Source organism: Phocoena phocoena, chromosome 1 (genome assembly GCF_963924675.1).
Source record: "Phocoena phocoena chromosome 1, mPhoPho1.1, whole genome shotgun sequence".
Taxonomy (NCBI): Eukaryota; Metazoa; Chordata; class Mammalia; order Artiodactyla; family Phocoenidae; genus Phocoena; species Phocoena phocoena.
In genome coordinates, this window is record NC_089219.1 from 13,810,412 (window position 1) to 13,838,389 (window position 27,978).

General features: G+C 52.7%; 1 protein-coding gene across 1 annotated transcript in view; it reads left to right on the forward strand.

Moving 5' to 3' along the window:
• Positions 1 to 27,978, forward strand: part of IGSF21 (immunoglobin superfamily member 21) — a 243,710-nt gene that overhangs the window by 141,822 nt on the left and 73,910 nt on the right. Inside the window, exon 3 of the mRNA XM_065891784.1 lies at positions 21,999 to 22,120. Coding sequence (XP_065747856.1) covers positions 21,999 to 22,120 — 122 coding nt within the window. The remainder of the gene's footprint in view (positions 1 to 21,998; positions 22,121 to 27,978) is intronic.

Consider the following 27,978-nt stretch of genomic DNA (forward strand, 5'->3'; position numbering starts at 1 on the left):
TTGTGAAACCAAATCCAATTAGTTCTTCCCAGAGCTAGAAGCAGATTGAAGGACAGGAGGCATCAGACCTGCAACCGGCCTCCGTTCTTGGGGGCTCCAGGGCAGGGGACAAGGGGAGCAGCGGGACAACTGTCCCACAGGCTTACCGGGGTGGGAGATAGTCATTGGTCACACACGTGCCACCCAAGGCAGGAATCGCCCTCAGCCCTGTTGATGGCAGATTCTACAGGTTGAAACACACACGGGTTTGCCTTCCGCTGCAACAGCTCCAGGACCTTCTGTGCAGAGAACCCTCCGCCACTGTCAGTTCAGGGCAATCTTTTCCTGAGGGGGTCAGTTGTTCTTGATGTCTCTCCAGCTCCTGAATGCAACCTCTTAGTCCGGGAGCAAATGAGCTGGAAACAGACATGTCAGGACGTGAAAGGCATGGCTATTTAAGGTGCAAGTGAGGCTGGAGCAGCGCTGAGAAGGGCGGGTCCGATGGAATTGCGGCGACTGCAGCCTCTGATGGGCTCTGATATCATTTACGGGTGAGGGAGGCTGTATGATGCTGACGGGATGACAGGCCTGGGGTAAGTGGGATGCCCTGAGGGACTGCTTGGACCTTTACCCAAGGCTTTGGGGTGACTGGCAGTCCCTTCCTAGTGGATGAAGGAGGATCCAGATGGCTATGATCCTGTGTAATGGGGTGGGATGCCAGAGGACTTCCTGAAGGAGGAAGAGGAGTGCCAGCAAGTTCACGGGAAAGAGTTGATCATGGGCTCCCCTCAGCCAAGGAGCGGGCAAAGTCCCCTCTCAGCCTGGAAGCTTCCCCGAGTCCAGAGACTGCACCTCTTCGTGCAGAGCTGTCTCCCACATCAGACTGAGAGCTCCCTTAGGGTTGGAGCTGTGTCTCCACCATCAGCCTGCCAATTCCCCTCAGACTAGGGAGTACGTGTGTGCCATTAGACCAGCAGGTCCCGGAGGGCAGGTGCTGAATCTCCCCAGTCTGAGGATATGTCTCCCTCATCACTCTAGCATCAAGGAGAGGCCTTCCTTGCTCTCCTCTGATGATCCCAGGCCTTCACCTCCCTGCAGGGCAGCACTGAGAAAGAAGAGAGGCTTCTAAGGAGGCAAAGACAGCCACGGACTTAGCAACTGTAATTTGCAAGTGACCTTAGGCAAGTCCCTTCCCCTCTCTGGAGCTCAGTTTCCCTCAACATAAACCAAGAGGCTCTCCAGCATTTCAGAAGCGTGCTTCTGGCTCTCTGAACTCCTGCCACACACCTTCCAGAGGGATCCTTCTTGCAGCATCGGCCCCCATCCTCCACCCTCACGCATCTCCTCCTCAAGGAGGCCTCCTCAAGCCTCCTCAAGGCTCCTCAAGCCTCCTCAAGGCTCCCAGGCTGAGCCAGACAGCATCTTTGCTCTGGTGCTGCCTGCTGACAGCTTCATTTCCCACCTCTTTGAGCTCGGAGCATTCCTGGTGGCTGAATTACCAGCCCTGCAGGGAACCAAATTAAGAGATTCCAAACCCCCTCTCTCCCCTCACTCCCAAAGCTCAGGGAAGTGGCTCTTTGAAGACTTCAAGTAACAAGAGAGAAAACAATTCTGAGATACCCGTCCCGTTCACTTGGCTCGGTCTCTCATAATTATTTCTTCTCCAGCCCCAGATATTCTAGGAAGAATGGACAGAGGAATTGGGGGGAGCCACCCTGGATGACTCACATCCCCCAAGGTTCTGCCAACACGTGGCATCTACTTCATCCCTCTCGGGGCAGCTGCGAGCCAGAGGGCGCCCTTTGTACCATAACTCAGATAGAGACACCTTAGCACTAGAACGCAGCTGGCTCCCAGTAGGTGGTCTGCAGAGGCAGTCCCTCTTCCCCAGGGAGACAGCCTGAACCAGGCGCCCCCTTGAGGTTGCTCAGTGCTCACCACTGACTAGAGACCAGATTTCTGACCATGACCATAGCCGCCCTAGAAACAGGCCAGGCTCAGTGAAAGCAGGCTTCCTGCCCTCCAGGCAGTCCCCACCACCAGAGAGGGAATCTCAGGCTCCGTCCTATCGGTGTCTATCAGAGATTTCAAAAAGAAAAAAACCACCTGAACCAGCGCCACTGAAGCTGTCAGTCACTGCTACTCACTCGCACGCAGGCCACGTGTAATTTGATGCCGTGGTATTTCTGCAAATTACATATTTTTCTCCCCCATCAAAGCTGCACTTTTGACTGCTGTAATATTTACCTAACCGTGCAAGTAACTTTCAGGCCTCACTTAGTGGACCAGTGGGGTGTAGAGGAAAGCAGGGATGGAGTGCACCTCAGACAGCAGGCCCAAAAGGAGCTAAAATATGGTGAGAAGGGGTCTTAACGACCCAGCTGAGCTCAGAGAGACCTTTCCTCTGCCTCACCTCATAGAGTTAGGGACAGAGGATGGACTTTCAGTCGCTCTCCATCAAGTGTCGTCTAACTGTTGCTTACATGCTTCTGATGATGGGGAGCTCACTATCCACTATAGCTAGCTACCCAGTCCATCTCTGAGTATCTCTGACAGTTTAAAAGTGCTATCTTGACACTGATGGACTCTGTCACCCTATAACCTCAATCTGTTTCATGGGTGACGTAGAGTTAAGGTGACCAACTCATCCCTACTTGCCCAGGACTTTCCCGGTTTTAGCACTGTATGTCCCACATCCAAGGCCTCCACTTAGGAAGACCAACTTGTGATTTGCCTGCGACTATCCAGGTGCAAAAACCAAAAGTCCTGCATCCTGGTAAGTCCCTCAATCCCAAGCAAACCTAGACAGTTGGCCACCTTACATAGAAAAGCTTCTGTCCACTTTCCTCCTCCACCAGACCCCCTTCCCGAGGCTCAAAGGCAGTCACGGTGCCTCCAGGCACTGTGGGAGGTGGGAAATGACCAACCAGGGGCAATAATGGCTGGCCCGGTCTCTAGAAGGAGCAGGATGGTGGAGGGACCGGGCAGTCTTTGGCTCAAACCCACCTGTGCCACTTCTCAGCTAGGTGGCCACAACCTCTCTGACCTACACAAAGATTGCTGTATCCTTGCTCACAGATGTGGAGAGGTTTCAAGGAGATCCAGTCTGGGAGACTCCAAGACCACGGTGGCTCCTGGCCGGCTCTCACTCGGAGAGTCGCTGCAATGGAGGAGGGCTTCTTGAGAGGCTGGAGGGGCAAGGCTGGGAGGGGAGGTGGCTGATGAATGTACTCAAAGGCTCCCAGTAAGAGATGGGGCAACATGACTGGTGTTACAACTGGGTTCCAAGCCTGGCTCTGCCGCTTCCTGGTTGTGTGACCTTGGACCAGTCGATTTACCTCTCATGGCCTCAGTTTCCTCATCTGTAAGGTGGGAATAGTAAGAGCCCCAGTTCATAAGGTAGTTGGGAGGATCTGGTGAGAAAACACATATGAGGTACTTAGTACAATGTCTGGTACCGAGGAAGCTCTCAGGACATACTCTTATCATCGCCGTGGTCATTACTGCTATCGTGTCACTGTTACATTGATGCTGCTGACTCATTGCCTATATGACCATGACAGCCCCTTCTTGCATTTTCTGGCTTTGAAATGAGTGATTTGGAAGGAACTGGATCTCTGGTGGACTAAGCATGTCCCCTGTTTCTTGCCGGGGGTCTGGCTGCCCAGGGGCGGTGGGGGAAGGGGGCTTCCCTAGCCTTTCACAGCCTTGCCCACTGGACAAAAGAGGCATTTTAATTCAAAGTTGCCCAAGGTCTGAAAATCCTTTAGAATCTTCCCCATTTGGCCTTTAGACATGCATTAAAACTCCTCCTATGGAGGAGGAAATAGATCAGGAGCCAAGCCTCTATCTACTTCATGCCTCAGTGGGAACCGCTGCCTCCCTCCATGACTGAGGAGCCTCTGGCCAGGTCTTCCTGCCCCCATAGGCCCTACAATCCCTTCTCCACCAGCAGCCAGAGGGATCTCTTACACAGGTAAATCAAGTCAGAGAATTCCCCTGCTTAAGACCCAACAATGCCTTCCCTTTGCAGCAATTCAACCTCCTTGCACCAGCTTTTAAGACCTTGTGTGATCTGGCTCCAGGTAGCTCTCTGGATTGAGGGCCCACAGCTCTCCACCTTGCTCACTCCACTTCTGCCACACCAGCTGCCTTTCTCTTCTCTCACATAACAAGCTCCATATACCACCTCGGGGCCTTTGCAGGTGCTCTCACCTCTTCCTCCTGGAAAACGCCTTCCCAAGGCTGGTGCTTTATCATTTGGGTTTGTTGTTTTTTTTTCAGTTTTTGTTGGAGTATAGTTGATGTACAATGTTGCATTAGTTTCAGGTGTACAGCAAAGTGAATCAGTTATACATATACATATATTCACTCTTTTTAATCTTCTTTTCCCATATAGGCCATTAGAGTATTGAATAGAGTTCCCTGTGCTATGAAGTAGGTCCTTATTCGTTATCTATTTTATATATCGTAGTGTGTGTATGTCAATTCCGATCTTCCAGTTTACCCCTCCCCCACCTTACCCCCGGTAGCCGTAAGTTCGTCTTCTGCATCTCTGGCTCTATTTCTGTTTTGTAGATAAGTTCATTCGTATCGATTTTTTAGGTTCCACGTGTAAGCGATATCATATGGTATTTGTCTTTCTCTGTCTGACTTACTTCACTCAGTGTGACAGTCTCTAGGTCCGTCCTCATATGGGTTTTAGAGAAGCCTCCTCTGGCCTTTTACTGAATGCCCAGGTCCCTCTCCAGCCCCTCACTTTCTGGTTCGTTTGCTTCATAGCAATGATCACTGGAAACCATCTTTCTCTTTTGATTTTCTATTTGTGCACAATTGATCTCTCTTAGTACAACGCGTGCTCCCTAAGAGCAGGGGCCACGTGTCTTATGAAGGTGCTTAACACAGAGTGGTAACTATTGGCAACATTTCATCCTTGCCACAACCCTGGGAAGGAGGCAGCAGTATCCCCACTTTACAGATGAGAAGACTGAGGCTCAGAGAAGTTAACGAACAGTCTCTGTCTCTCAGCTAATCAGTGGTCCAGCTGGGATTTGGACCCAAAATTCTTGGACTCCAAAGCCCACTGTTTTCTTTCTTTAATCACCCTGCCAGTGAAATCCTTGCTCTCTGGGGACAAGAAAACAAAATACAACAGATCTATCATGAAAAGCAAATGGGACTTTTTTTTCGTTGTAATAACACCAAGTGTTCGTTCAAAGCCAGGTAGAGATTTTTGTTTAATATACTGGGTGATTTTTATTGAACAGTTTCCTTGTAATAGGAACCGGCACCAGACTTTTCAATTTTCTCTCCGCCAGAGGAAATAAACCAGCCACCCCTCCCGCACTGAGCCAGTGTAGAGTGAGAACATCTACACACCCCTCATTGGGACTCATGACTCCAGCTGCCCATGGCATCCCTCCTGGCTCTGTTAGGACATCAGGGCTTAGTGCTAATTCCTGGGCATGGTTGAAATGGGCCCAGCCTGGGAGTTTGAATCTAACTCTGTCATTAGTCTGTTGCTGTGTGTCTTGGAGCAAGTTGCTCAACCTCTCTGTTAAAGACACCTACCAGGTCCACCTCAAAGCTGATTCAGGGGCTCAAGTGGCCCAACTAGAAAAAAAAAAAAAGTTGTAAGCATAAGGCCTTGCCTTTGTGTATTTTGTCACCACATTACACTAGGATTGGTGAAAAATGGTATTGAACAAAACGATCCCAGCCCTGCCCTTCTGTAGGTTTTAGCCTAGGACTCCCACCTGGGTGTGTACCACAAAGCTCCATGAAGGCTGTAACCATGCCTTTCTGCTCACCACTGTAGCCCCCGTGCTCAGCACAAAACTTGCCTTTTAGCTCAGGATCAATAAATAAACGTGTACAGGTGTGGTGTGGGTGAGGGCAAAAGAGGAGCAGCTGAGCTCTCCTCGGAGATGCTAGGAAAAGCTTTTGAGCTGAGTCATCAAGGATGAGCCGGAGGGGGCTTCCGGGGGCTTCCGGGGGCTTCCGGGGGCTTCCCTGGTGGCGCAGTGTTTGGGAGTCCTCCTGCCGATGCGGGGGACGCAGGTTCGTGCCCCGGTCCGGGAGGATCCCGCGTGCCGTGGAGCGGCTGGGCCCGTGGGTCATGGCCGCTGGGCCTGCGCGTCCGGGGCCTGTGCTCCACGGCGGGAGAGGCCGCAGCAGTGGGAGGCCCGCATACCGCAAAAAAAAAAGAATGAGCCAGAATCAGACAGGCAGACACGGAGAGGAGGGGCTTACAATCTAGACCAGGGGTTGGCTACCTATAGCTCATAGGCCGTGTCCAGCCCACCATCTTTTTTTTTTTTTTACAGAGCTTTACTGGAACACAGCTATGTCCTTTCATTTGTTTACAGATTGTCTATGGCTGCTTTTACACTATAACATCAGGGCTGGTTAGTTGCAACACAGGCTGTATAGCCTGCAAATCCTAAAATATTTACCATCAGAGAAAGTTCGCTGGGTCTTGATCAAGACAAAGGAATCAGTCCCAGAGACCTCTTGCTTGCTTGGAAATAGGATCGGCTACCTAACTTGTGTGGCCCGGTGCAAAATGAAAATATGGGGTCCTTCCTTCAAAAATGATTACAAATTTCAAGATGGCAAAGCATTAAACCAAGAGTGAGACCTTCTCAGCACAGGGCCCCATATGACTGCATGTATGGCAGGCTGCAGAGCCAGCCCTGGGGTCAGTTAGAGGCCCCTCTCATGCATTTTCTTGGAGAACTGCCCTGGGAGCAGAGTTATAGGGAGAAATCACAACCCAGGGCTCTACGTTGGGGCTCAGAGTCTCCAAGTCCCAAGCTTCCCAGGAGGACCCATCTCAGGCGGGACCTGCTCCACAGGGCAAGGACGTGGAGGACCAGCCTTCCTTTCTCAGCTCCCCTGCACCCCCATTTCACGGAGCCTGGTGGTGATGAAGAAGCAGAGATGGGCTCAGCTCTCTCTCCCCCATCAGCTGCATCTTGGTTATCAGACATGAGGCAGCTGTGGGAAGAAACATGACAGTTGAATGGGAGCCTCTCTGATGCCGCTGTTTCCCACACACGCATCTGAACTGTCTGGTGGGGGAGCAGTGGTGGGGTGGAGGGTGGGACCTTGCTTTATGCAGCTATGGGTCAACCAGACAAGGAACAGGGTTTAATGGAAATTTGCCGAGCTAGGTAGCCACTCAAGTTTGGCTCCCTGGATTCCTGGTCCACTGGACACCTTCTCCCACCCCCTAGACCCACTCTTAGCTTCTCCATCCTTTGTGCCTGAAAGCTGACCTGTACTAGTAGCATCAATGGGTTTTCTTGCCGGCTGACTCCCAGTCGTATTTGGCTAATGGAAGGCACCTGCAGGAGATGGGGGTAGACAGGTGAAATTGAGAGGACAGTGTATTTATTCTCCAGCTCTTCCCTCCTGGTTCCCCGTGTCCCTCTACCTAAGTTCCTGTTGGGTGGCGTTTTCCTTCATCTGCCACTCTCTCAGGTGCAGGTAAAACTCCCACCCCTTTGCCCCTTTCCCTTTGCCCCTTAAAAAACTAGCAGCTCCCACTGGTCCCTGCCCCAGGTGCCACCACACATGCCTTGCTGGGATCCCTCAGCTCTGTTCACACCTTTGTAAATAAACCTGGTGTTGAACCCTCCTCATTTACCCTCTTTGCATGGACTATCTGTTTCCTGCTGGATCCCACCTGATCCGACCTCTTCCCCTGCACACCCAAATGTTGCTCCAATCAAATAGAGGCTCTCACGATGCAGTGGAGGTGGCACTGGCATTTCCTGTGTGTGCAGGTGGGGGCTGAGATGGAATTCCTCCTTGACAAGAGGAGAAGCATGCAGCTGTGGTTATTGCTGCATACAAATCACACCGAAATGCCGCATCTGAAGACACCAGCTATTTCATTACATCACGTGATTGTGTGGGTCTGGAATTCAAACAGAGCCAGGCTGGGTGATTCTGATGCTTTGAATGGCATCACCAGGGGTCACTGGGTCATGTTCAGTGTGGCGGCTGGTCTGGTCTGCAGGGGTCAAGGCAGCTTCAGTCATGTGCAGGCAAGGCTGGGCTTTTGGGTCCCTCTCATGCTCCACGTGGTCTGTCCAGCACCATGGACAGAGACAGGGAGTGGACGTCTCCAGCCTCCTAAGGCTTGGGCATGGAAACCGGTATGCTTTGGCACTTTTGCGTATCCCGATGGCCAAAGCCGTCACAGAACATGCCCCGTTCAGAAGGAGAGAGCATAAACCCCTGTCTCTCAGTGTGGGAGTGTCAAAGAATGTGGAGCCATCTTTAATCCTCTACACAACAATTATCCTTCCAACAACTGTCATCACCTTCTTCATTTGCTTAACGTTGGGCCCACAAGACCATTGTCTGAGGCCAAATTCACCCTGAAGATTGTATTAATCTGATATACACTGAGGGTTTTATTTTTAATTAAAGGACTTCGGACCCACATAGCTTATCCATCTCGACACTGGTCCCACCACTTCTCACTACCTGCCAGAGGCTCACACTCAGGCTTCTGCCTGGTTTCTGGGGCCTGTAACTGCGGTCCTAGATCAGCAAGCACAGGTGACAAGTTTACTCTGATGAGTCCATGCACCGGGACACAGATACACACAGATAACCCAGGCTTTTATATAACACAGCTCTCCCAGCCTTATTTCTAGGAGGGAATGCTGATTCAACAAACACTGAGACCGTATCTGTTAGGATCCCCAAGATGAAGCCAGCATGGTGTCAGGAAAGAGCCCTGCACTGGGAGAACAGGAGCCTGTGTTCTTGTCACTGCACTGCCTATGTGACCTTGAGCAGGTCACCAGCCTCCCTGGGTTTCTGCTTCTGCATCATTCAGGACAAGGAAAGAGCATGGTTTGGAGTCACCCTTAGTTTGAAGCCCAGCTCTGCCACTTGTCTTGGACAGGTCACTTCAACAGTCCGGCCTCAGTTGCCTCCTCTGAAGACCAGGGCCGCAATGAACATGCTACCAAGCTGTTGTGAGGATAAAACACGGTGACGTGCAGATCGCTTGTTTCCTAGCAGGCACTCCTGACTTTCTGTGCCTCCTTGGAGCCTTCAGAGCCCAAGACCCCAGTCTGAGCTGGGATCACTCACCTCCATGTCTAGCACAGGTAGGTGCTAGACACATAGTAGGTGCTCAGCAAACACTTGTTGAAATGAACTGGCTGTTTGGCAAACAAAGCAGTAGCAAGAGAAATAAAAACATTCATCCATTAGAAAACCATGTATAAAAATGTTCTTAGCAGCTATATACATAGTAGAGCCCAACCAGAAACCATCCAGGTGTCTATTTAACAAGAGAACGGCTCAACAAACTGGTCTCATCTTCCAATAGAATACTACTCAGCGATAAAAAGGAATGAGCTACGGGCACACACAACAGCAAGGGTGGATCCCAAAAAAGTTATGCTGGGAGAGAAGAGCCTTCACGGAAAACTACCAGCTGTATGATTCCACTTACATGAAATTCTAAAACAGGCCAAGAATGGTGTGAGAAAAATCAGAATAGTAGTTGCCTTTGGGGGCAAGGGTTGACTGGGCAGGGCAGAGGATCTTTCTGGAGTGATGGTGATGTCCTATATCATGAGAGGGGCTTGGGTTACACAGGTAGATGCATGTGCCAGAGCTCATTGGGTAGTGCACTTATGATTTGTGCATTTCATTTTATGTAAATTTTACCAAAAGAGAATTAGAAGTAAGTGTAACTCTGATTAGTGATATGCGTGCTGAAGCATGTAGGAGTAAAGTGTACCTGATGTCTGCAACTTACTTCGAAATGCACCAAATAAATACAAGTGGATGGATGGACGGATAGAGTGAGAACTATATGGTAAAGCAAACATGGCCAAGCTCGTTGCAGAAGGCGGGTGGTAGGAATATGGATGTTCGCTTTAACATTCTTTGCACTTTTCTCTATGTTTGAAAATGTTCATAGGTAAATGTTGGGGGAATAAAATACGAGGCTGTTAAGACCAAGCTGGGGTAGTGGGGGGCGACAAGTGCAAGGTCACACAGTCTTTGACAAACATTAAGGCTGGTTTTCAGCAAAGTAGAAGTCAGTTGTGAAGACGCAGTAGAAAAAGGATTGTATTCCCCGAGCTGAATCTGGACCGTGGGCACGTAGGCAAATGCAATCACTCTGACTCTGTGTCCCCCTCTGCAAAATGCAGACAGCACTGCCCACAGGGGCGTTGCTGGGACTAAATGAGAAGCCAGAAGCATTGAACAAATATGACTTCATAAGGAGCTGGCAGGAAGCAATTTGATTCTTTCCAAGCAGGCTGACCCCACCTCCTCACTGGGATTTCAGCTTAAATATGAAATTTAAGCTCCAGGAACGGGCTTCCCCTGGCGGCCTAATCTGCTGTGGTCCCCACCTCCTCCATCCATCACTCTGTCTTCATCGTCTGTAGGACACTTGTCCTGATCTGATGTGTTTCTTCCATATTCCTTAATTTGGTTTATTGTCTGTCTCCTCCCACTAGAATGAGGTCTCCAGGAGGAGAGGGTCTTTGGCCCGTTCATGACTTTATCCCCTGCACCTAAAACAGTCTCTGGCACATAGTAGAGACACAGTGAATCCTTGTTGAAGGAAGAAATAAATGAGCAGGGATAAGCTTAGTGTCACCCCTCAGATCGCAGAATTATGCGACTCGGAGTTTGCCTGTTGCTAACACCACCTGCACGAAATAGCAGGAAGTGAATTTAGAGAGAGCCATCTCCGCCCCATTTAACAGATAAGAAAACTGAGGCTCAGAGAGAGAATGCAAGTTTCCCAGCATCCATTGCCACTTAGTGACTGAGCCAAGAGGGGGCCCAGGCTCTTACTCTTTCTCTCCAGCAGGCTGCTGGGGCTGCCCGGGGCAGCTGCAGACGGACAGACAGTCAGGCTCCACTGGGCCGGCTGCCCGCATGCCGTGTGCTAATTACAGGGGGCAGGATGTGCCAGCCTCGCAGTGTTCGCTGGCGCGCCCCGCCCCCTGGGTAGCAGGTGGGCAGCCTGGCGCAGGCGGCTGATGGGTCATGTCCACTGGTCTCCCAGCGCCTGATCATGCTGACAGAAGGCTGGTCATCTGCAGCGCCTGCCGAGTGTGGAGGGCCTGCAGGTTGGCACAGCGAGGTCCCTCCACACTACGGGCAGCCCCTCCTGACTGTGTCAGTCAGCCAGACTGGCAGAAGCTGGGCATCTGTCCCCACGATGAGCCCTTGCTGGACGCAACCTGTCCACACAGGTGTGCTCGCTGACAGGCAGCCCAGGGGGTGGCATGGGGACCGAGCGCTGAGCATGGCACTGCGGGATGCTGTTTGGGGTGTCACAGGCAGGGGATCGCACACAGACACACGGGTGCTGGGATCAGACAAGACTCAGCCACGCCCGCACCCACACCCACACCTGCCCAGCCAGCTTGGGGGGATCCAAAAATCAAGTCACAGCCCTGAAAAGGGGGCTGGAAAAGTGATCTCTTCTCTCTGTCCCAAAGGCCTCTTCCCAAGCCAGACCTGCTTGCCCCTAGCTGTGTTGTCCACACTGCAGATAAAGGGACCTTTTTGACCCTGGTGGGAGCTGTCACTCCCCTGCTTGAAGCCTTCAGTGGCTCCCCATCTCCCTCTGACAAAATAATATCAATAATAATATCTACTACGTCATATCTGCCGTGCTAATGTGCTATTTTAGAACTAATAAAATAGCACACAATTATAGAGCCTTTACTGTATTCCAGGCTTCTTTCTAAGCAGTTTACGTGGAAGAACAAAAATCATCCTGTAGCCTATCACCTATGAGGTGGTACTACTGTTATCCCCGTTGGATAGATGAGAAAACTGAGGCAGGGAGATGTGAAGTGACTTGCCCAAGATCTTGAATTAGATTTGAACCTAGCATTCTGACTATCACTACCAAACCCAGACCCTTCACATGGGGTCCAGCTCCCACGGCCACACTCCGCATCCCAGCATCCCACAGAGCATCCCACAAAATCCATCTTGAAACTCCGCATCACTTTTCACCCATGCCTGGCCTTTTCTCTTACTTTTGTCTGGCATCCTCTGTGTCTGGAGTGCCCTCCTGCGTCCTCTTGTCTGCCCTGCAAACTCCTCTCCCTCCTCCAAGGCACAGCTCAGAGTACCCTCTTCTGTGGGTACTGCCTGAGCTCTCCCTGGCAGAGCTCTCTATTTGTCTGCCCTGTGCCACTTCCGTTCCACGCCGAGCAGCCCACGGCAGGCAAGCATGTGCTGCTGATGTTTCTTTCTGTGATTCCCCTACCCTACCCTTTCTAGGAGTTCCTTGATGGCCAGGACCTTGTCTGATGCACCCTCTGTCCACAGGCCTGGCCGCCAGGAGGTGCTGAACCAATGAACAAACAAGTGAATGAATGAATGAATGAGAAGTGTAGTCACTTGGGTTCGAGGAGTGAAGGCTGAGGGCAGGTATGTCAGGGAGACATAAGGTGGTTGAAAAAGTTCCTCCTTCCTCCTCCATCCCTGCCCCACTGCTTCCAGAACATGGCAGGGGAGAGCTTTGGCCATACTGGGAAGAGCCCTGTCTTTGGGGTGACTACATGACCATGGGGCCCATCTCTAATGCTGGGGATCATTACCCAGAGGCATGGAATAGACAGCAGGGATTGGGGTGCCCTGACCCAAAGGCAGAGGACGGACAAGAACAACCCCGGTGCCGCATCTGTACAGCACTTGATGGTGAACCTTGGTTTCTGGGGTCCCAAGCATCAGTGGGATGTGGTGCAAAGAGGAGCCAAGGACCTGGCCCCCAGCCCTGTCACCTCCTTCCTGTGTGGCCCTGGGCCTGTCTCTCCCCTCACGGAAGGCCTTGGTTTGGCCTTCTATAACGTGCAGGTTCTAGATGGGACGGTCAAGGGTCCCTCCTGCGCTGAGCGGCCGGGCCTCTCAGGCGCCAAGGGTATGGCACCTGGGAAAGCTGCGCAGAGGCCTTGGTTGCGGGGGAGTCCACGGGAGTTAGGGCAGTGTCTCCTCATTTTGGTCCCCAACCCCTGCGTTCAACTGACTCCATGCAGCTTGTTAAAAATCCCCAATCCAGACTCCACCCAAGACTCACTGCATTTGAACCTCTGGCATGGGCTTCCAGGGAAATTGACATTTTCAAACCCTACTCTCACCTGGCTAGGTGATTCGTCTGTGCACAGAAGTCTGAGTGTCTAGCATCTATCCAGGTCCTTCCAGTCTCCCCTGCTTCTTGCCTGCCAGCCCCTGCAGTGTGGGTTTTGGGGGGTACACAGGAGATGGCGAGGGAGGTCTCAGAGCATCTTGTGTCTGGTGGAGTCTGGGGGCTCAGGTGGTTGGGTTCTGACTGTGGTTTTGCATTTGACTGGTGGGAGCCTGCCCCGGGGGTGGACAGTGGCAGGAGGACAGCATTGGCGTGATGGTGTCTCCCAGCCTGGCATTTCTCAGACACATGCCCCCCCACACACACACACCCCAGCTGATGCCCCCTATCCCCTGGCCCAGAGCAGGGAACAGGGTGTGTAACTGGGCTTACTCCATGGGTACAGGCATCATTCACACACACACACACACACACACGTGCACACACACAAACCCTCATGTTCTTCCCCAAACATCTAGAGCTACACTAAATATTCTCACCATTACTTTGCTCTACACACACACACATATGCATCCTTACATGTAGCCTAGAGGCATGTAGGCTTGTCCACTTGCCCCTGCTGACAGGTGTCCATCCCCAAAGCCCCTGAACACAGGCTTTCTTATTTGCACTCACGCTCATCCACATGAGCCGGCCGCCGGCAGCCCCTGGGACCCCCTTGTGTTCACTCCCGTTGCACATGCACCTCCTCATACTTGCATAGGCTCTGCCCATGTGTGTGCCCACAAAACCAGCTGCCACGCCTCTGCCTGCCATTCTTACCAGCCCCCGGGCCGCCCCACACCTCATCCCTGAGCTGCTGTCCGCCTTTGCACGGTAACCAGATGAGACAAGCAATTTATGACACCAGCTGTCTCTGTTAAAAACCGGATCTCACACACACACACACACACGAGGGGAAGCCAATTACCCCGAGCCCAGCCCTGCCAGAAGCCAGGACTCACAAGGGAGATGGAGTGGGGGTGGAATCTGGCCACCCAGAGTGGTGAGTGGCACCTGACTTGAGGATTCCCAGCCCTCCCTGCTATCCCTGGGAATCCGGCATCCTCCTCCCCCAGGGTCCAGGGGAGCCTGCCCTCTCCTCTCTGTGGCTGCTCCCCTGGCCCAGCTCCCAGGCCCAGGAGATGCAGAAGCAGACTCAGGGTGGAGAACAGGCGGGCAGGGAGTCTAGAGGAAGAGTGGTCCAGGGTCACCATGGCAACAAGGAAGGCAGGAACCCCGTGCCCCTCCTACTGCACAGTAGTAAGCCAGGGGGAGGCTGCATCGCTGTCCCCTCTTCCTCTCCATTTTTATTCTCCTTGCTCCTCTCTGAGCAGGTGCCCTGCACCCCACCGTGGTTTCCCTCTGCCTAGAATACCTGCTCCCTTCCTGGCCTCAACCCAATACTTCATCAACTCTACTGCCTGGGCCACTTCCACTCTGGACCTCGGAATCAGACCCAGGTTCAAAATCTTCACTCCTCCGCTGACAGACCGGGTAGCCTGAGTGAGTGGCAGCCCTTCAGCGGCTTCAGTTTTTGCATCTATAGAAGGCATGTTCATTTCTGTACAAATATTGACGGAGAGCCCTCTCTGTAGCCGGCTGTCCTGGGAGTGGGCGATACAACATTGAACACAGCAAAGTCGCAGCCCTCCTGGGCTTCAGGTTCTGCTGGAGGAGTTGGAAGACACCCAGCGCAGACATTTAAGTGAGATGATTATGTTTCTTCACCGTCTCACCTGCTGTGTCCATGGCTGCCCTCCTGGAATCGAACACACCTCATGAAAGGAACTCAATCAATAAGCGAATGCTTGAATGCACAAATGGCTTGAGCCCTATGCCGAGGCTGACTCCATCTAAGCCTTTCTCTAACACTAGTTGATCTTTGCACTGGGCCTCGGAGGGAGCTTTCTCAGCGTAATTTCTGAGTGGTTGGATGGAGACACATCTAAGTAGACTTTAGAATATTCCTTCCTTCGCTGACTTGTTGATTCACTACACAAACGTACATTATAAGGACAGACTGTGTGCCAATCCCATGCTAGGCACTCGGGGTTGAGTGAGGTGGGGAAGAGACTTCTAGGTGACGATTGCATGGCAGAAGTTTTTAGATATGCTTATCACATTTTACAGGAAGCTTTCACATATATTTGGGTTTTCAAAAAGTACTGCTAACCACTCTGGGGCATAGGTCCGATGAACACTTTACAGATGAGGAAACCGAGACTCCAAGACTATCAGTGACTTGCTTGAGAACACAGAGCCAGGAAGTGACAGCCCCAAGGAGGAACTGAGCCTCTTCACACTTGGCCCAGCATTCTAGCCACCATTCGTCACTTTCAGTGTCCCTTTCCCTACAGCTACAACTCTATAAGGCAGCCATGGCTCTCGCCCATTTTTCAAAATTAATTAAATTATTTATTTATTTATTTTTGGCTGTGTTGGGTCTTTGTTGCTGGGCCCGGGCTTTCTCTAGTTGTGGCAAGCGGGGGCTACTCTTCATGGCGGTGCGCAGGCTTCTCATTGCGGTGGCTTCTGTTGTTGTGTAGCGTGGGCTCTAGGCTCACGGGCTCAGTAGTTGCGGCACGTGGGCTCAGTAGTTGTGGCACACGGGCTTAGTTGCTCCGCGGCATGTGGGATCTTCCCGGACCAGGGCTCCAACCCGTTTCCCCTGCATTGGCAGGCGGATTCCTAACCACTGCACCACCAGGGAAGCCCGCTCTTGCTCATTTTAATAGCCTGGGAGCTGCCTGGAACCTGCCAGTGCTGGGATTTGAACCTGGGCTGGCCTGACTCTGGAGCCATCACTCCTCCATGTCTAATCAGTTCATTAAAAACCCTCCTTGCAAACTCTCCCTCTCACTGCCCAGCCACAGAAACCTCAGCTGTTCCATTTCTAGGAGATAAAATTCCTCCGCGGCTGGAGAGGAGTTGGGATGATGTTGGCAGGCAATTTAAACAGCTCCAGCAAAATACACTCTCTGCCACTATTACACTTTCCAGCCGCGGTGGGATTGGCCCACAAGTGGATATCAAGTTTATTACAGCTATTTCCAACCTGTAACTGGTTTTGTGGAACACAAAGAGAAGGAGGTTGGGGGGTGGGGGAGCTGATTTTTACCCCCTTCTTTTTTTTCTCTTCCCGATGAAGGCACCCAGAGACATCGGGAGGAGGCTAGAGTTGGAGACTTATTTGTTTTTCAAATGGAAAACCCTGGTCGGCCCCCGCAGGCTCTCACGCTGCTGGCAGGACTCAGTCCGTTTGACACACTTTGGTGGCTCCACTTGAAAATCAACCCAGCCTGGCTGAAGCCAGATTTGCTGGTCGGGGACAGCCGGCGCCCTGGGACACGGTCGGGCAGGCTTGGGACCCGTGGGCAGCTGTTGAGCCTTGGCTGGGCAAACCGAGCGTGAATAAGTGTGGCCTCCAGGGCCAGCTGTTCTAGAATCAGAACATTTGGGCATTCGGGGTAGAAATGGCCCTCAGAGGTCACTCTGCCTCACGTCTCTTCACTGAGCATTTAGGGCAACTGAGGCCTGGAGAAGGGAGAGGTGCAGAGAGATTTAGAACCCAGGTCTCCATCCAGTGTAGCTGATCAGTCAGGGGCTGGATACCGACCAGGGTTCTTGACCTCCCCAATAAATAGAAATTGACTGGAGGCCAGACAAGAAATTCAGGCAAGGCTTTATTGGGGCCCGGCTGAAGCAGGGGGAGCGAGAACAAGTAAGAGGTTCCTGCTCGCTCGCCGAGCTGGGGGGCAAGCTGGTTCCTTAGACGGGGTGAGGGTAGGGGTGTGTCCAGATGGGTGGCTTAGGTGTTCTGCCCCAGTCCCTTTGTGGTGTTTTGTGTGCAGGGGGCATGCGCGGTACACTGCTTTTGCTACACACCCAGTTTTTGCTCCCGGCTCTTCAGAAGTGGTAGATAGGTTTTTTTTTTTGGTCTTTTTGTATCTTTTGGTCCAGAATTTACCCCAACGGTGCATGCATTCAGTTATTTTTAGTCCCATATAGTTTCTTTGTATTTGGTTGCTTGAGGAGAAACTTGTCTAGGTACAAGCACTGCAGCAAAGGGCCCCAGGTCCCAGCCTGTCTCGGAATGACCTCTGAGAAAAAATACCTCAGACCCATGCTGGTTCCTTCTGGGGCATCACTGCACGGATGGTCCCTCCACCTTCCCCACTGGGCCTGGTCCTGTTGGGAAGCCCCATGAAACTGGGGCGTGGGCACAGAAGGCTGTTCTGGGGGCAGGTCTGTGTTGTAGGAATGGCTTCTCTTTTTCCTTGTGGTGCCCCAGCGCCTGGAATGTGGTAAGGGTTCAACTCACTCTAACAAATAGTTACTGAGTAAGAACCAGGTGCCCAACTCTGGGGGCAGAGCTTGAACAGGGCAGATAAAGACCCTGCCCTCATAGAGCTTATGTTCTAGAAGTAGCTCACATTCAAGCCCTGTTTATTGACTCACTAGAAATCTGTTGAATGAACGAATGAGTGAATGAACAGACAAGCACATCTCCCTCTGGGGAAGGGAAGACCCACACATCTTTGGCTCTCCAACAGCACCTTGACTGCTCCCACTAGCTTTGCCATTCTCTGTTTGCCCTCATCTCCTGGTCCCAACCCACTATGGGCACCGGGGGACTGTCTTGGAGCCCCCGAGACTAGCCTGCCACCACGTCCTTGTTCTGAGCCTCCTCGAGCTCCCTCTTTGGGCTGATAGAATAATATAATAGTTCAGCAAGTTCCTGGGCCTCTGCTTTCCCCACACACAACCCCCAGCCCTCCAGTTCTCAGTTGCCCACACTGGCTTCTGGCTCCTCCCACCCGCCTCCCTCCCCAGAAATGGACCCCCTTCTTTCATTTACTGATTTTTTGCATCCTCTGGCTTTTCAGCAAGAGATACTCTGCTCTCCAGCCCTGAAGAGTGAGAAGGGACCCAGAAAAAGAGGTGGTTCAGAGAAGTGTTAGTATTTACAAAAATAGCTCTCTCCACTGAGCACTGACCATACACTGGGTGATCTTTCCAAGCCTTGTCTCGTTTAATCCTCCCAAGAAGATAGGTTGAGTTGTCCCCATTTTACAGATGAGGAAACTGAGGCTTAGAAAGGTGAAGTAGCTTGCTCAAAAGCACAAAGTAGTAACCAAAAATCAAGAATTCGACTGGGGTATGGGAAATCAGTATTGCTTCTTGCTCAAAAGCCTCCCATAGGCAGGGAGAAGCAGCCTGAGACTAGATACCCCCTGAAAAGGGCCCGCCTCCTCCAGGAAGACTCCTGTGATCACCCCCCCGCCAAAGGAATTCTTGGCTCCTCCATGAGCCTCAGATGACGCTTGGCAAATACCTGTTGCTACATCCATGATCTCCCAGACTTTGGCCTCTCGCTTAACTGTGAGTGGTGTTATCTCCCCCACCAGACTGTGAATAAGCTCGTGATGGGCTGCAACGGTGTCTGAAATTCATTTCTTTCTCTCCGATGGGGACTAGAACTGTGCCTGTGTGTCTTAGGCCTGGCGACACGTTTCTAGAACTAAAGGGAAGGTGTCTTGCAGCATCTTCTCAGGCTTACACCATGCCCTCTGCCCACTGCCTGTGATTACCCCCACCCCCTCCCAGCCTCTGTCTTGAGGGGTTCAAACCTCCAAGAACTACAGAATAACCTCCTTGCAAATAGCCACTTGCCCACTGGCCTGGGGCCTGAGAGTGAATTTGGAGTCTGTTACTTTCCTTAACCTTCCCTGAGGCTGAGGGAGGTCTGAGAGCCAGCTGCAGGGAGCTGGGACCGTGGATGCCTTGACTGGAAGGAGATCAGTGCTTGTCTCCAGCTGCCCGAGGCCAGTTTAACCACAGCAGCCAGATGCGGGCCCCAGAGAAAAAGATGTAAATGAAACCAAAGTAAAACTAGGTGCGTCCTTGAAACTCCCCTGTCCCTGGGCCTGAAACAGCGATTTACGATTCAGGTAATTCTTCGGTGCTTTATCTGGGGTGTGTGGGTATGTGTTGAGTACGTGTGGGGTGTGGGTGTATTTTCCCACTAATAAAAACCTCAGTCCCGGAGAATAAATTTGAGGAGACAGTTTTACTGACAGATTTTTTTTCCTCCTTTGTATAATTAAAAAAAAAAATGGAGTGAAATTTGAAATTGGGACGATAAGGGCTGCCGCATTTTAGGAGGAGATAAAAAAGCAGTACCTGAAGGGAGGCGAGGCTGCAAGTCAAACAGGCAGGATGCCTTCCACTTTTACGACTTTAGGAGAAGATTACTCAAAGCTCCGCCGGGCTTCTGGCATCCTGCCTCCTGATGAGACAGCCGCTGAGTGTAGAGAGAGAGGCCCCGAGAGGCGCTTAGCTCATCCTCAGCCCTTTCAGCCTAGTGGGTAGGATGGGAACCCTGGTCTGGGAGCCAGAGCTCTGCCAAGAGCCCGTTGTGGGACCTCGGATGAATCACTTTGCCTCTCCAAGCCTCAGTTTCTTCATCTGCAAAATGGGAGATTACTGTCTATTCTGCTCTATACAAAGAGATGTGCTTCAAGCAGATTTCTCAACCTTGGTATTGTTGACATTTGGGGCCAGATAATTCTTTGGGGGCCTGTGCATCGTAGGATGGTTATAGCATCCCTGGCCTTTGCCTGGTAGATACGAGGAGCACGTCTTGCCCCTGAGTTGTGACAACCAAAACTGGCTCCCGACATTGTCAAATGTCCCCGTGAGGAGGAGGGGGCAAAATTGTCCCCCAGTTCAGGGGCCTGGTTTACAGGTACTTTGCTCTTCTTCCTCAGGCTTCCTCCATTCTCATCATCCCCTGTTTGGGAAACTGGTGGGAGGCAATGTGAGAGGACCAGAGGATGAGATGTCTTGCCTTCTGACTGCAGCCACGCACGGTCAGAAAAACGCAAAGCCCTCAGAGAGGGAACAGGTGAAGTGTATGAGTGGTGGATGAGCCTGCTGGAGGCACAGAGGTGTGAGCTCAGCGAGGAGACACCGTGTAGTGGGAAGTCCCACCACTGATCCCTCTCAGGGTCCTGGAGCTGGTGAATGTGTTATCATCACTCTAACCCTCACCAGCCGGGGCTCCCTGGGGACCCCGGTACTAATAGAGGTCTCCTACTCTTATGGCACACAGCTGGCACTCAATAAATGCTGGCTGGATTGCACTGGATCTGTGTTCCCTAAACCAGCAGCACTACCACCTTGGCCAGACAGATGTGGTCCAAGTCAGCTGGGGTCCAGATGTGCCCAAAGGAGGCCAGCTGCCCCCGGGCCAGTCCTGCCAAGAAGGTGGCAGACCCAGCTCCAGGGTCAGTCCGCCTTTGCTGGGCTGGGGAAGCACCTTTCGGCGTCTCGAGCCCTCCCCCAAGCCCCTTGGAGAAACCCCACCCCCAGCCCCCTCTCCTGCCTCCAGCACACAGAGCCACAGGGAGTTAATTCCACTTCTTCAGGAAGTGGAGGCCTCCCTGTTGCAGGCTGTTAGCGAGGCTGCAACTCTATAATAGAGTTGCTGAGACAAGCGGAAAACTGCAGCTGAGTAAACAGATAAATAATTGAAACAGAGACAACACATACCTTGCTGCTTTGTGGAGTAACGCTTTCATTAGCGGGAGGCAGCACAGCAGCGGGGATGGGGATGCGGACAGGCGGCAGGCGGGATTAGGGCACACTTTGGTCCGGCTTTTAATCAGCTGTGAACAGCTGGGCACCTGTGCAGCCTTTGTCTTCCAGCGTGGGCTTTATTACCACCTCCTGAGAGCCCCTGCCTTCTCGGGGCCTCCTTCGTATTCCTATGTGAAACGGGGACTTCCTGACACCCCTCCTGGCCTGTCCCAAGGGCAGCCAGAGGCAGGCAAGTCCCCCACACTGTCCTCTTCTCTCCATCGCTGGTGTCAGCAGACTGGGTTCTCCCTAGCCACCCCAGGTTCCCCTGTCTCCAGACAAGTCCCTTCAATCTCTTCTAAGGCCAGAGGGAGCTTGTAAATAGAATCTGAAACTCTGCACCTCCTTGGCCTTCGGGGGAGTTGAGTTCCTTTGCCCATCAGGCGCTCCCTGATGTGGCTCCCATTTCACTCCTCGGAGTCTACTCTCTTCACTTCCTCTCTGCCCCAGGCACTCTGAACACAGTCTCGTTTCACTGAGCACAGATGCTTCTTTCCCACCCCAGGGCCTTTGCTCCTGCTGTCCCTTCTGCCTAGAAAGCACTCCCTCCATTTACTAGGCTGGTTCCTACTCTTCCTTCAGAAGACAACTTATGCACTGCTTCCTGCAGGAAGCCCTCCATGATTACCCTATCCCCAGGATGGGACCTTCCCCTCCTCTGGGCTCTCTAGCTATTCTGGTCTTCTCCCTTGAAGAATTTATTGGAAACCATTGCAGTTTAGCTTGTTTGAATCCGTATGAGATCTTGGTACAGGTGCCTGCCCTTGGCCCCATTTCTTCTCTCTTTCTATCCAGCCTGCTCCCCCATTCCCTCTCTCCTTGGGTGGGGATGGCTTTGGCACTCTGGCTGACTCTGCAAAACACATTCACACCCTCTGGCCCTGTCTGCGGCTCCCCAAGGTTTGCTTGTCATTTTTGCAAGGCCAACAAGTGGGATGCAGAAGTGGGACCACCTGGTGCATCGGAAAGGGCCAGAAGAAGAGGCAGCCCTACTCCTCCTTAGCTGTAGGACCTCAGGAAGGCACTTGACTTCAGAGCCTCAGCCTGCACATCAGTGATGTGGGGATGACCTGGGAGGATAATAGTGATGGTTGTGACATCTCCCCCGAGAGGCTTCTCCTGGGGCTGCCTGCATCTCCCCAGCATCCCTGGAGCCCACTCACCGCCTGGAGGAAAGGGGTGGCAGGGCTGGCCGAGCACTCACCTGTGACTCCTCTGTGCTCTGTTGCAGGTGACGGATGGCGGCACCATCAAGCAGAAGATCTTTACTTTCGACGCCATGTTCTCCACCAACTTCTCCCACATGGAGAACTACCGCAAGCGAGAGGACCTGGTGTACCAGTCCACCGTGAGGTGAGGGCTGGGAGGTGTCCGGGGGGCCACTTCTCCAGCCCTTTCATGTCTATCCCACATGCAATGCTCTTGTAGTGGGGAGGGGGGGGTCTCAGGATCACCCTCCATGGGCTTGGAAGGCAGAGCTGGGGCTGTGCTGCAGAAGGGGGACCCATTCCCAAGGGGAGTCATCCCCTGGAGGGAAGAAGCAGGAAGGGGTCAAGTTGCAGCTCTGCCACATGGAGCAGACCCTTTATGTTGGCCTCTCCAGACGGCTCCTCCAACAGTCCCCAAAGTGGGTTTTCCAAACCCCTTTCCAGGTGAGGACACTGAGGTCCAGAGAGGGTGAGCAATATGCCGAAAGTCACACAGCCAGGAATGCCAGGGGTGGGATGTAAACCAGCTCTACCCGGTTCAGAAGCCTGTGGAATACATCCTATTGTTCCCCACGGGCTCTAAACCTGGGAAGGAAAACAGACCCTAAACAACCGGACCCTAGGTTCAAAGCAGCAACAGGATGGGGAAGGAAGAGCCCTTGGGGATGGAGATACTTAATATTTCTACCCCTACCCCTTTCCTAGAAGACTTTAAGGTAGCGGATCCCATTCTAGGCCCTGCTGTGTCCTAGGCGTGTGGGCACCCACGGCCCCACTCCCCTCCCACCCACTGCCTAAAAGGCCCCAATCCTATTTTATTGCTCTGACCCTTTACACTTGATGGGTGCTGTTCCCTTCGGCCACCTGGTAAACTCCTCATCAGCCTTCAGAACCCAATCGAGCAGGTCCTCCCATGGGACACCTTCTTTAGACAGTCCGCCACCCCAGCAGAACTGACCTCCCCCAAAGCCAATGGCTGCGGCTCCTCCAGAACACATGCATACACACACACACACACACACACACACACACACACACACACGTGCGTGCTTTTTCACACTACACAGCCAAATGCTTTGCCTGGTGGCCAGGCAGAAAGTGGCAGTCTGCTCCGAAGCTAGAGGACAACCTGGCTACACCAGGCACGCGGGGAGATGCTGCAGGAGACAAGCTGGCTCGCACTGTGCTTCGTGGGGTGCCTGCCGCGTCCCCGCTTATGCCTTACCCCTGACCCGCCAGGAGGATAAGGCCCCGCTCTGCACACACAGGTTGGTCCTTCTCTCTGTGACCATGAGCATCAGGACAGAATGGGTGCTCCCCCTTCACCTTGCACCCTCAGCTCTCAACACGAGGCCTGACACACAGTAGTTACACTATAAGATTTGCAAATTGAGTGGATGACCCTGGGCACCCTCCTTGGCCCTTTGGGTGTCAGTTTCCCTGTGGATAAAAGTAGAAAATGGGACAAGAAGATTGCAAAGGGTAAATCCAGCCCTGCGTAGGGAATCTGGCCGGTGGTCCTTCCATGCCCACTTTGGTAAGAACGGAAGGTGGGTGTCTCTCCTGGAGGACCTTTCTGCGTGCTCCTCTCTCTGGGCTTTGTGTTAGGAGCTCAGACCCAGCGTTTGTTGGGGGAATCTTGTGAGAATGTGGATGTGAAGGGGCTCCAAAGAGGTGTACAAATGGCCACACAGATACCTTCATCCATCTATTTATGATTTCTCCTACACCCGCTTCCCAAAATGATTTGGGGTGCCTTAAAGCACACCTAAGACCCACCAGTTACCATCAAAACGAAAAACAGGTAAAAACTCATTTTGGAGAAGAAAATAGCTATCCTGGGAGCCACAGATGATTTTGCACAAGTGGACATTTAGATCACCTCCAGCTTCCCAGAAACCCGTCTCCGCCTGCCACACCTCTGCCTGGTTACCAGGGTCTCTGGGAAGCAACAGCTCCCCACATACCATCATTTTCAGTCCCCCACCCGCGGCTGCAGGTGTGGTCTCCAGGGTGTTTCCTTGGCTCTGACCCCCACCATCTCATGTAACCAGAGCACAGCCCTGGTAGGCAAAGACCTGGTTCAAAGCCCAGCCCAGCTACTTCCTGCTGAGTTACCTTGGACCATAAGGACCTTGACCTCTCTCTGCCTTGGTGTCCTCACCTGTAAAGCAGGCTTAATATGATTGGCTTAAATAGTCGTTGTGGGGTTTGATGAGACTTACGTCTGATGGCTTGCGTTCTAATCCTGGCTCCTCCACCCCCTTGCTTCAGTGTAATCTGGGGTTGGTAACTGTGCCTGAGTTTCCCAGTCTCTAAAAGGGAATGACAACAGGGCGAAGCTCACTGCAACCTCGTGAGCTGAGTTAATAATTTGCATAAAGAGCAGCCGTAGTTGCTGAGTGGTGCCTGCTGCTCTTATTGCCTAGAAAAGCCCTCCTTTCCTCATCATAAAAAAAGAAGCCCTCCCCTTTCCCCAAATCTCACAAAACCCTCCTTGTGCACTCTTTCTCTTGATCCTCACTAACAACGCCGGGAATGCAGGCAGGTATTATTATTGTTATTATTTTCTGTAGTCCTGATTTTACAGATGGGGTCAAAGTTCAGCAAGGTCAAGGGACTTGCCCAAGGGTCCCCTGCTATAACAACATCAACTTGGTTGGACCTCAACCCACCTCATCCCACCCCTCCACCACACTGCCTTTCTCATTTTACAGCTGAGGAAACCGAGGCTCAGAGAGGGAAAGAGACTAGTCCAAGGTCACACAGCAGCTCAATTGCGGCCAGTGCTCTCTTCTTCCCCAGCCTTCTCCTGGAACCTTGGTTACAGTGGGGGGCGGGTCTCCCAGGCAGAGAGCAGCAGGGCAGGGGGGCCTCAAGGAAGCCACAGAAGAAGGGAAGGAAGGAGCAGGCCCTCTTGGAGAGTCTGATCCTGTCACGGAGAGTTGCAGCCGCAGGAGCAGCTGTGCTAGCTGGCTGAGGCTGCTTCTCAGGCTGCAGGGTTTCTTTAGGGCTGGTGAGGGGTGCGGGACTCCACATTTACATATAAATGGAGATGTTTACAAATTAATGCATCTCATCTAGAGACAGTCCCAGCTCCGCAGCTGTCTGGGCCGCTTCCTCTTCAGCTGGGGAAAGTGGGAAGAGAATGAGACTGAGAAGATTACCAAGAGTTGGCAGAGAGCAATTTTCTGGGCAGCCAGGGGAGCCTTAGGGAATCCCAGAGCTTTTCCTCCCACTGGTGGGGTTCCCGGAGGGATGGGAGTCAGGTGGGGTGACAGGGCTTCTGTCCCCAGGTTGCGAGGTGCAGGTGTAGGGCCCCAGTTCATGACCTCTTGGGCAGGTCACTGCCCCTCTGCACACCCCAAAGATTCCATCGATCAAATGCCTTTCTAGTTCTGAGCCTCAGAGCCCAGAGCTCCCAGTTTGGAATTGACAATAATTTATTCCTTCAAAGGATATTTAACTGAGCACCTACTAGGAGCCTGGTATGATGCAGGTATCAGGGATCCAGTGGGGAACAAGAAAGACGGGGCTTTACACTCTCGTGGGGGAGACAGAGAGGAAACGAGGGAAGCAAGACGTCAATAAATTTTTCATGACACATTCCATAAAGATGTGGGTCCGATGGTGATCACGTAACGAGGGGCGAGCAGCTTGCAGTGCCAGGAGGACTAAGGTGCTGGGGTGGCAGGCAGAGCCTCCCAGGAAGGTGGCCCTGGGCTGAGACCTGTGGGCTGGGAAGGAGCCATCCATGGCGGGGGCAAGGCAGGTGTGGCAGACGTCAGAGCCCAAGTGCCAGGGAGTTGATGTCTGGGAGCAGCCTCGGCCAATGATTGATGGGAGGTGTTAGATGAAACCCCAGTCCCCTCGTCCCCCCAGTGGGGCAACTCAGATGTGTCTTCTCCACTGTCCCCGAGTTCCCCAGCGGGACTGAATAACCTCCAGGATGTACCTGTGTTGACTTCCCTTCCACTCAATCCCCACTCCCTTTCCAGCTGCCTGGGATACCCTCCTAAATAAGCCAGCATCTCCCAATTGACTCCTTGTCTCAGGTTCTGTTTCTCAGGGGCCCCTAAGTGGGGACATAGGATATTAGTAACAGTCCCACCTGCGGGCATCCTGCACATCTGCCATCCTCTACCCCTGCCCTCTCAGGCCCTGCCTCGGGCCCCGTTCACCTGTTCCATCAGGCCGGGCACAAGTGGACCAGATGCATGGACCCCCCTCACTGAGGGGAAGATTGTGTGGCCAAAACTCATTAATCCTTGCAGAACGTGGCCATCCCCAAATGGCAGCTGTGACCTCCTTGGAGGTCAGGGTGAATCACAGCGAGCCTTCACCAGCCCCTGCTCCCCCCACCACAACTTGTGCCTTCTGTTTCCCGAAGTCCTCTGCAGTCCATGCCCCATCCCATCAGCCCAGGGTGTCCCTAGGAACACCAAGCAGGCTTCACTGGCCCTCATTTGGCGGTGAGGGAAATCTAGACTCAAGGGTTCAAGAGTGCGCCCCTCCCACGCCTTGCCCACCTCTCTTTGCCGAGGCCCTACTCATCCTTTCGGGTTCAGCTTAAATGTTGCTTCTTCCAGGAAGCCCGCCCTGACTGCCCAGACTGGGCCAGGCACCCCAGTGCCCTTCCCCTCCCATACTCACTGCCCTGACACCGGGTATTCGAAGTGCCTCCTGCACTTGACCGGAAGCCCCATGAGGATGGGGATTGGGGGTGATGTCTTCACTGCCATCTCTCCAGCCGCCCAGCCCAGCACCCCCTGCCCAGTGTGGACAATTTGTAGATAATTGTGGAGTGGGTGAGTTAGTGGTAGAAGGCGTGGTGGATGTCTTTCACTGACACTCTCACGGCTGCGGGATAAACTTTGGAAGAAGGAATTCAGGCCTCCTCACCTTCCCCCAACCTGGGCATCATTTATTTGTCACAAAGGAATGGAGCAATCGCTGTATGTCAGGGACGGTGCTGCTGATAAAATGGTGAACGAGACATAATCAGACCTGCTCTGGTGAGTCTTACGATGCAGGGGTGAGGAGAGACAGACTATAAAAATGTGTTTGAAAGAATATGGAAAAATATCTTCAGTAGGTGATGAAGGAAATAAGGGAATGTGATGGAGATGATGACAGTCGTGGAGTATGTGAGGCGGCGGTGGGGGGAAGGGAGAGCGTGCTATGAGGTTTCTCATAGGAGACATCTGAGCAGGGATCTATAGGATAAAAGAAGCCCGACAGACCAGGCTGGAGGTAGGGAGGGCATTCCAGGTAGAAGGCACAACAAGTGCAAAGATCCTGAGGTGAGAAACAGCTTGGCGTGATCTAGGAGCTGCCAGAGGGCCAGCGTGGCCAGAGTTCAGGGAGCAAGGAAACAAGTTGGCTTTTATTCTCAACGTCCTGGAGCCACTGAAGGTTGGGGTCTCACGTGATGTGTCTTGTAAAGCTCACCCTGGTTGCCAAGCGGAGCATGGGTTGGAGGGGTCAGGCAAGGAAGACAAAGCTTTCCTCAGAGGGGTCTGGGGAGGGAGAGAGAGGTCTCTTCATAGGTCTCAGGACTTAGATTCCAAACCTGAGTGAAGCTGGGAGAGGGAGCTGGCCCACCGCTTCGGGCTGGCAGGGGCCAGGAGGCAAAGGTGAGGTCTGATTGCCACGCGCTGTGAACATGTGACCAGGCTCCATTTCCCCCCACCTCCCTGCCCCCAAACCTGCAGGAGGTTGAGAACAGCTGGGAGGGTGGGGGGACGGGGCAGAGCCTGGGGGCTTCGTGGAGAATGTGAGTGCACAGTTACACCTTCCTAATTCATATTTATCAGAGGAGGGAGATGTGGGAGAAATCAAGTAAATGAAAGAAGAGCCTGGAGGATTGAGGACACGGAAAGACACGCCACTCCCTTTATTACTTTGAGATGCACCCGTTCGTGTAGTCTCTTGATAGCTCATATCGAGTGTTTACTACATTCAAGGCACAGAGCTGGGGGGCGGGGGGCACAGTGCCCAGAG